The sequence below is a fragment of the Haliotis cracherodii genome, unplaced genomic scaffold (assembly GCF_022045235.1).
Source record: "Haliotis cracherodii isolate W230 unplaced genomic scaffold, xgHalCrac1.p SCAF_9, whole genome shotgun sequence".
In the NCBI taxonomy this organism is placed as follows: Eukaryota; Metazoa; Mollusca; class Gastropoda; order Lepetellida; family Haliotidae; genus Haliotis; species Haliotis cracherodii.
Window position 1 is genome coordinate 52,460,328 of NW_027266343.1, and position 9,205 is coordinate 52,469,532.

Sequence of the window (9,205 nt, forward strand, 5' to 3'; positions counted from 1 at the left end):
ATCTACCCTGCTCCAGTTCCAGCACTACTACCTACCCTGCTCCAACCCTACTACCTACCCTGCTCCAGCCCTACTACCTACCCTGCTCCAGTTTCAGCCCTACTACCTTCCCTGCTCCAGTTTCAGCCCTACTACCTACCCTGCTTTAGTTGCAGCTCTACTACCTACCCTGCTCCAGTCCTACTACCTACCCTGCTCCAGCCCTACTACCTACCCTGCTCCAGTTTCAGCCCTACTACCTACCCTGCTTTAGTTGCAGCTCTACTACCTACCCTGCTCCAGTCCTACTACCTACCCTGCTCCAGCCCTACAACCTACCCTGCTCCAGTTTCAGCCCTACTACCTACCCTGCTCCAGTTTCAGCCCTACTACCTACCCTGCTTTAGTTGCAGCTCTACTACCTACCCTGCTCCAGTCCTACTACCTACCCTGCTCCAGCCCTACTATCTACCCTGCTCCAGTTCCAGCACTACTACCTACCCTGCTCCAGCCTTACTACCTACCCTGCTCCAGCCCTACAACCTACCCTGCTCCAGCCCTACTACCTACCCTGCTCCAGTTTCAGCCCTACTACCTACCCTGCTCCAGCCCAACTACTACCCTGCTCCAGCCTTACTACCTACCCTGCTCCAGCCCTACAACCTACCCTGCTCCAGCCCTACTACCTACTCTCCTCCAGTTCCAGCCCTACTACCTACCCTGCTCCAGCCCTACAACCTACCCTGCTCCAGCCTTACTACCTACCCTGCTCCAGCCCAACTACCTACCCTGCTCCAGTTCCAGCCCTACTACCTACCCTGCTCCAGTTCCAGCCCTACTACCTACCCTGCTCCAGCCCAACTACCTACCCTGCTCCAGCTCCAACCCTACTACCTACCCTGCTCCAACCCTACTACCTACCCTGCTCCAGTTTCAGCCCTACTACCTACCCTGCTCCAGCCCAACTACTACCCTGCTCCAGCCTTACTACCTACCCTGCTCCAGCCCTACAACCTACCCTGCTCCAGCCCTACTACCTACTCTCCTCCAGTTCCAGCCCTACTACCTACCCTGCTCCAGCCCTACTACTACCCTGCTCCAGTTCCAGCCCTACTACCTACCCTGCTCCAGCCCAACTACCTACCCTGCTCCAGTTCCAGCCCTACTACCTACCCTGCTCCAGTTTCAGCCCTACTACCTACCCTGCTCCAGCCCTACTACCTTCCCTGCTCCAGCCCTACTACCTACCCTGCTCCAGCCCTACTACCTACCCTGCTCCAGCCCTACTACCTACCCTGCTCCAGCCCAACTACCTACCCTGCTCCAACCCTACTACCTACCCTGCTCCAGCCCTACTACCTACCCTGCTCCAGCTCTACTACCTACCCTGCTCCAACCCTACTACCTACCCTGCTCCAGCCCAACTACCTACCCTGCTCCAGTTTCAGCCCTACTACCTTCCCTGCTCCAGCCCTACTACCTACCCTGCTCCAGCCCTACTACCTACCCTGCTCCAGCCCTACTACCTACCCTGCTCCAGTTTCAGCCCTACTACCTACCCTGCTCCAACCCTACTACCTACCCTGCTCCAGCCCTACTATCTACCCTGCTCCAGTTTCAGCCCTACTACCTACCCTGCTCCAGCCCTACTACCTACCCTGCTCCAGCCCTACTATCTACCCTGCTCCAGTTTCAGCCCTACTACCTACCCTGCTCCAGTTCCAGCCCTACTACCTACCCTGCTCCAGTTCCAGCCCTACTACCTACCCTGCTCCAGCCCTACTACCTACCCTGCTCCAGTTTCAGCCCTACTACCTACCCTGCTCCAGTTTCAGCCCTACTACCTACCCTGCTCCAGCCCTACTACCTACCCTGCTCCAGCCCTACTATCTACCCTGCTCCAGTTTCAGCCCTACTACCTACCCTGCTCCAGTTCCAGCCCTACTACCTACCCTGCTCCAGTTCCAGCCCTACTACCTACCCTGCTCCAGCCCTACTACCTACCCTGCTCCAGTTTCAGCCCTACTACCTACCCTGCTCCAGCCCTACTACCTACCCTGCTCCAGCCCTACTATCTACCCTGCTCCAGTTTCAGCCCTACTACCTACCCTGCTCCAGTTCCAGCCCAACTACCTACCCTGCTCCAGTTTCAGCCCTACTACCTACCCTGCTCCAACCCTACTACCTACCCTGCTCCAGCCCTACTATCTACCCTGCTCCAGTTTCAGCCCTACTACCTACCCTGCTCCAGTTCCAGCCCTACTACCTACCCTGCTCCAGTTCCAGCCCTACTACCTACCCTGCTCCAGTTCCAGCCCTACTACCTACCCTGCTCCAGCCCTACTACCTACCCTGCTCCAGTTTCAGCCCTACTACCTACCCTGCTCCAACCCTACTACCTACCCTGCTCCAGCCCAACTACCTACCCTGCTCCAGTTCCAGCCCTACTACCTACCCTGCTCCAGTTCCAGCCCTACTACTACTCTGCTCCAGTTTCAGCCCTACTACCTACCCTGCTCCAGCCCTACTACCTTCCCTGCTCCAGCCCTACTACCTACCCTGCTCCAGCCCTACTACCTACCCTGCTCCAGCCCTACTACCTACCCTGCTCCAGTTTCAGCCCTACTACCTACCCTGCTCCAACCCTACTACCTACCCTGCTCCAGCCCAACTACCTACCCTGCTCCAGTTTCAGCCCTACTACCTTCCCTGCTCCAGCCCTACTACCTACCCTGCTCCAGCCCTACTACCTACCCTGCTCCAGCCCAACTACCTACCCTGCTACAGTTCCAGCCCTACTACCTTCCCTGCTCCAGCCCTACTACCTACCCTGCTCCTGCCCTACTACTACCCTGCTCCAGTTCCAGCCCTACAACCTACCCTGCTCGTGTTCCAGCCCTACAACCTACCCTGCTCCAGTTCCAGCCCTACTACCTACCCTGATCCAGCTCCAGCCCTACTACCTACCCTGCTCGTGTTCCAGCCCTACAACCTACCCTGCTCGTGTTCCAGCCCTACTACCTACCCTGCTCCAGTTCCAGCCCTACTATCTACCCTGATCCAGCTCCAGCCCTACTATCTACCCTGCTCGTGTTCCAGCCCTACAACCTACCCTGCTCGTGTTCCAGCCCTACTACCTACCCTGCTCCAGCTCCAGCCCTACTACCTACCCTGCTCCTGCCCTACTACTACTCTGCTCCAGTTCCAGCCCTACTATCTACCCTGATCCAGCTCCAGCCCTACTATCTACCCTGCTCGTGTTCCAGCCCTACTACCTACCCTGCTCGTGTTCCAGCCCTACAACCTACCCTGCTCCAGCCCTACTACTACTCTGCTCCAGTTCCAGCCCTACAACCTACCCTGCTCCAGCCCTACTATCTACCCTGCTCCAGTTTCAGCCCTACAACCTACCCTGCTCCAGCCCTACTACTACTCTGCTCCAGTTCCAGCCCTACTACCTACCCTGCTCCAGCCCAACTACTACCCTGCTCGTGTTCCAGCCCTACAACCTACCCTGCTCCAGCCCTACTACCTACCCTGCTCGTGTTCCAGCCCTACAACCTACCCTGCTCCAGCCCTACTACTACTCTGCTCCAGTTTCAGCCCTACAACCTACCCTGCTCCAGCCCTACTATCTACCCTGCTCCAGTTCCAGCCCTACTACCTACCCTGCTCCAGCCCTACTACTACCCTGCTCCAGTTCCAGCCCTACTACCTACCCTGCTCCAGTTCCTGCCCTACTACCTACTCTGCTCCAGCCCTACTACCTACCCTGCTCCAGTTCCAGCCCTACTACCTACCCTGCTCCAGTTCCTGCCCTACTACCTACCCTGCTCCAGCCCTACTACCTACCCTGCTCCAGTTTCAGCCCTACTACCTACCCTGCTTTAGTTGCAGCTCTACTACCTACCCTGCTCCAGTCCTACTACCTACCCTGCTCCAGCCCTACTATCTACCCTGCTCCAGTTCCAGTCCTACTACCTACCCTGCTCCAGCCCTACTATCTACCCTGCTCCAGTTTCAGCCCTACTACCTACCCTGCTCCAGCCCTACAACCTACCCTGCTCCAGCCTTACTACCTACCCTGCTCCAGCCCAACTACCTACCCTGCTCCAGTTCCAGCCCTACTACCTACCCTGCTCCAGTTCCAGCCCTACTACCTACCCTGCTCCAGCCCAACTACCTACCCTGCTCCAGCTCCAACCCTACTACCTACCCTGCTCCAACCCTACTACCTACCCTGCTCCAGTTTCAGCCCTACTACCTACCCTGCTCCAGCCCAACTACTACCCTGCTCCAGCCTTACTACCTACCCTGCTCCAGCCCTACAACCTACCCTGCTCCAGCCCTACTACTACCCTGCTCCAGTTCCAGCCCTACTACCTACCCTGCTCCAGCCCAACTACCTACCCTGCTCCAGTTCCAGCCCTACTACCTACCCTGCTCCAGTTTCAGCCCTACTACCTACCCTGCTCCAGCCCTACTACCTTCCCTGCTCCAGCCCTACTACCTACCCTGCTCCAGCCCTACTACCTACCCTGCTCCAGCCCTACTACCTACCCTGCTCCAGCCCAACTACCTACCCTGCTCCAACCCTACTACCTACCCTGCTCCAGCCCTACTACCTACCCTGCTCCAGCTCTACTACCTACCCTGCTCCAACCCTACTACCTACCCTGCTCCAGCCCAACTACCTACCCTGCTCCAGTTTCAGCCCTACTACCTTCCCTGCTCCAGCCCTACTACCTACCCTGCTCCAGCCCTACTACCTACCCTGCTCCAGCCCTACTACCTACCCTGCTCCAGTTTCAGCCCTACTACCTACCCTGCTCCAACCCTACTACCTACCCTGCTCCAGCCCTACTATCTACCCTGCTCCAGTTTCAGCCCTACTACCTACCCTGCTCCAGCCCTACTACCTACCCTGCTCCAGCCCTACTATCTACCCTGCTCCAGTTTCAGCCCTACTACCTACCCTGCTCCAGTTCCAGCCCTACTACCTACCCTGCTCCAGTTCCAGCCCTACTACCTACCCTGCTCCAGCCCTACTACCTACCCTGCTCCAGTTTCAGCCCTACTACCTACCCTGCTCCAGTTTCAGCCCTACTACCTACCCTGCTCCAGCCCTACTACCTACCCTGCTCCAGCCCTACTATCTACCCTGCTCCAGTTTCAGCCCTACTACCTACCCTGCTCCAGTTCCAGCCCTACTACCTACCCTGCTCCAGTTCCAGCCCTACTACCTACCCTGCTCCAGCCCTACTACCTACCCTGCTCCAGTTTCAGCCCTACTACCTACCCTGCTCCAGCCCTACTACCTACCCTGCTCCAGCCCTACTATCTACCCTGCTCCAGTTTCAGCCCTACTACCTACCCTGCTCCAGTTCCAGCCCAACTACCTACCCTGCTCCAGTTTCAGCCCTACTACCTACCCTGCTCCAACCCTACTACCTACCCTGCTCCAGCCCTACTATCTACCCTGCTCCAGTTTCAGCCCTACTACCTACCCTGCTCCAGTTCCAGCCCTACTACCTACCCTGCTCCAGTTCCAGCCCTACTACCTACCCTGCTCCAGTTCCAGCCCTACTACCTACCCTGCTCCAGCCCTACTACCTACCCTGCTCCAGTTTCAGCCCTACTACCTACCCTGCTCCAACCCTACTACCTACCCTGCTCCAGCCCAACTACCTACCCTGCTCCAGTTCCAGCCCTACTACCTACCCTGCTCCAGTTCCAGCCCTACTACTACTCTGCTCCAGTTTCAGCCCTACTACCTACCCTGCTCCAGCCCTACTACCTTCCCTGCTCCAGCCCTACTACCTACCCTGCTCCAGCCCTACTACCTACCCTGCTCCAGCCCTACTACCTACCCTGCTCCAGTTTCAGCCCTACTACCTACCCTGCTCCAACCCTACTACCTACCCTGCTCCAGCCCAACTACCTACCCTGCTCCAGTTTCAGCCCTACTACCTTCCCTGCTCCAGCCCTACTACCTACCCTGCTCCAGCCCTACTACCTACCCTGCTCCAGCCCAACTACCTACCCTGCTACAGTTCCAGCCCTACTACCTTCCCTGCTCCAGCCCTACTACCTACCCTGCTCCTGCCCTACTACTACCCTGCTCCAGTTCCAGCCCTACAACCTACCCTGCTCGTGTTCCAGCCCTACAACCTACCCTGCTCCAGTTCCAGCCCTACTACCTACCCTGATCCAGCTCCAGCCCTACTACCTACCCTGCTCGTGTTCCAGCCCTACAACCTACCCTGCTCGTGTTCCAGCCCTACTACCTACCCTGCTCCAGTTCCAGCCCTACTATCTACCCTGATCCAGCTCCAGCCCTACTATCTACCCTGCTCGTGTTCCAGCCCTACAACCTACCCTGCTCGTGTTCCAGCCCTACTACCTACCCTGCTCCAGCTCCAGCCCTACTACCTACCCTGCTCCTGCCCTACTACTACTCTGCTCCAGTTCCAGCCCTACTATCTACCCTGATCCAGCTCCAGCCCTACTATCTACCCTGCTCGTGTTCCAGCCCTACTACCTACCCTGCTCGTGTTCCAGCCCTACAACCTACCCTGCTCCAGCCCTACTACTACTCTGCTCCAGTTCCAGCCCTACAACCTACCCTGCTCCAGCCCTACTATCTACCCTGCTCCAGTTTCAGCCCTACAACCTACCCTGCTCCAGCCCTACTACTACTCTGCTCCAGTTCCAGCCCTACTACCTACCCTGCTCCAGCCCAACTACTACCCTGCTCGTGTTCCAGCCCTACAACCTACCCTGCTCCAGCCCTACTACCTACCCTGCTCGTGTTCCAGCCCTACAACCTACCCTGCTCCAGCCCTACTACTACTCTGCTCCAGTTTCAGCCCTACAACCTACCCTGCTCCAGCCCTACTATCTACCCTGCTCCAGTTCCAGCCCTACTACCTACCCTGCTCCAGCCCTACTACTACCCTGCTCCAGTTCCAGCCCTACTACCTACCCTGCTCCAGTTCCTGCCCTACTACCTACTCTGCTCCAGCCCTACTACCTACCCTGCTCCAGTTCCAGCCCTACTACCTACCCTGCTCCAGTTCCTGCCCTACTACCTACCCTGCTCCAGCCCTACTACCTACCCTGCTCCAGTTTCAGCCCTACTACCTACCCTGCTTTAGTTGCAGCTCTACTACCTACCCTGCTCCAGTCCTACTACCTACCCTGCTCCAGCCCTACTATCTACCCTGCTCCAGTTCCAGTCCTACTACCTACCCTGCTCCAGCCCTACTATCTACCCTGCTCCAGTTCCAGCCCTACTACCTACCCTGCTCCAGCCCTACTACTACCCTGCTCCAGTTCCAGCCCTACTACCTACCCTGCTCCAGTTCCTGCCCTACTACCTACTCTGCTCCAGCCCTACTACCTACCCTGCTCCAGTTTCAGCCCTACTACCTACCCTGCTCCAGTTCCAGCCCTACAACCTACCCTGCTCCAGCCCTACTACCTACCCTGCTCCAGCCCTACTACCTACCCTGCTCCAGCCCTACTACCTACCCTGCTCCAGCCCTACTACCTACCCTGCTCCAGCCCTACTACCTACCCTGCTCCAGCCCTACTACCTTCCCTGCTCCAGTTTCAGCCCTACTATCTACCCTGCTCCAGTTTCAGCCCTACTACCTACCCTGCTCCAACCCTACTACCTACCCTGCTCCAGCCCTACTACCTACCCTGCTCCAGCCCTACTATCTACCCTGCTCCAGTTCCAGCCCTACTACCTACCCTGCTCCAGCCCTACTACCTACCCTGCTCCAGTTTCAGCCCTACTACCTACCCTGCTCAAGCCCTACTATCTACCTTGCTCCAGTTCCAGCACTACTACCTACCCTGCTCCAGTTCAGGAACTACTACCTACCCTGCTCCAGCCCTACTACCGACCCTGCTCCAGTTCCATCCCTACTACCTACCCTGCTCCAGTTTCAGCACATTTCCCTGATGTCCATCATAAGGAGGGGGTGGTTCTGGTGGGTACTGAGGAAATCCAGAATAAGCAGCATAGGAGTGTCCATCTTGCTGTCCTGGGTAAACCGGCGGGTGTACGGAGTTTGAGCCAGTGGGGTGCGGCCCTGGTGACATATCTCTTCCAGCTGGAGAATCTGCTTGGGAAGTTTCAGTGGAGGTTGGGTCATTCTGTGTCCTCTGATCCTTTCTGGGTGGTGTAGGTTGTTGGCCTGTCTGTCCAGTGGTCTCATCACCGTGCTGGGAGAGGTTCGGATGCTGCGGCTGCTGGCTTCCATCAGGATGGGGGTACTGATGCTGACCATAAGGGGCAGGACATTGGAAGAAAGCACGAGTATGTGGATTAACATACCCACCATATCTGTAATCATAATAGCCAAACCTAGGATCATAATGTGTTTGGGGGTGTGGAATCTGCCCTCCTTGTTGAGGGTGGGGATATGATCCCTGCGGATGTGGATAGTAAGGCTGTCCTTGACCAGGCCACTGTCCTTGCTGACCTGGATAAGGATATGAGGGCACTTGTTGACCCGTCTGTCCATGTCCTTGTACACTGGGGTGTTGCCCACTGTCCTGAGGCTCTCCTGGACCAGGCCCTTGACCAGGCTGACCTGAGTAAGGATATGAGGGCACCTGTTGACCCGTCTGTCCATGTCCTTGTACACTGGGGTGTTGTACACTGGGGTGTTGTTCACTGGGGTGTTGTTCACTGGGGTGTTGTCCACTGTCCCGAGGTGGTCCTGGACCAGGCCCTTGACCCGGCTGACCTGAGTAAGGATGACCTGTAAAGCCTTGCTGATATGGCCCCTGAGGTCCTGTCTGTGTCTGTGGTGGCTGTTGAGTATTAGTGGAAGCAGTATCAGCTTTGATGTCATCCACTCCTGATATATGCCCATCTGAAGGTAGGTCTGCTCTATCAGTGGCATCCTTCAGATGTTCAGCCATCCCAGCTGCAGGATCAGGTGGCTTTCTGGCATCCATCTGAAGAGCAAGCACACAAAAAGGTCAAAAGGGAGTCAAAGGAAGAACAGTTTGATTTTGCTGCAGTCAGTAAGTAATCATGTGTTCAGTATTCAGCGGTTCAGTGGTTAAAGCGGTCACTCGTCATGCCGAAGACCCAGGCTCGATTCCCCACATTGGTACAATATGTGAAGCCCATTTCTGGTGTCCCCCGCCATGATATTGCTGGAATAGTGCTAAAAACGGCATAAAACAATACTCACTCACTCAG

The 9,205-nt window shown here is 56.8% G+C and overlaps 1 protein-coding gene across 1 annotated transcript in view; it reads right to left on the reverse strand.

Moving 5' to 3' along the window:
* The window catches only part of LOC139452998 (protein mono-ADP-ribosyltransferase PARP14-like), a 67,529-nt gene extending 58,574 nt beyond the window's left edge, over nt 1–8,955 (reverse strand). The window contains exon 1 of the mRNA XM_071234628.1: nt 7,923–8,955. Coding sequence (XP_071090729.1) covers nt 7,923–8,955 — 1,033 coding nt within the window. The remainder of the gene's footprint in view (nt 1–7,922) is intronic.
* Between the last annotated feature and the right edge of the window lie 250 nt (nt 8,956–9,205).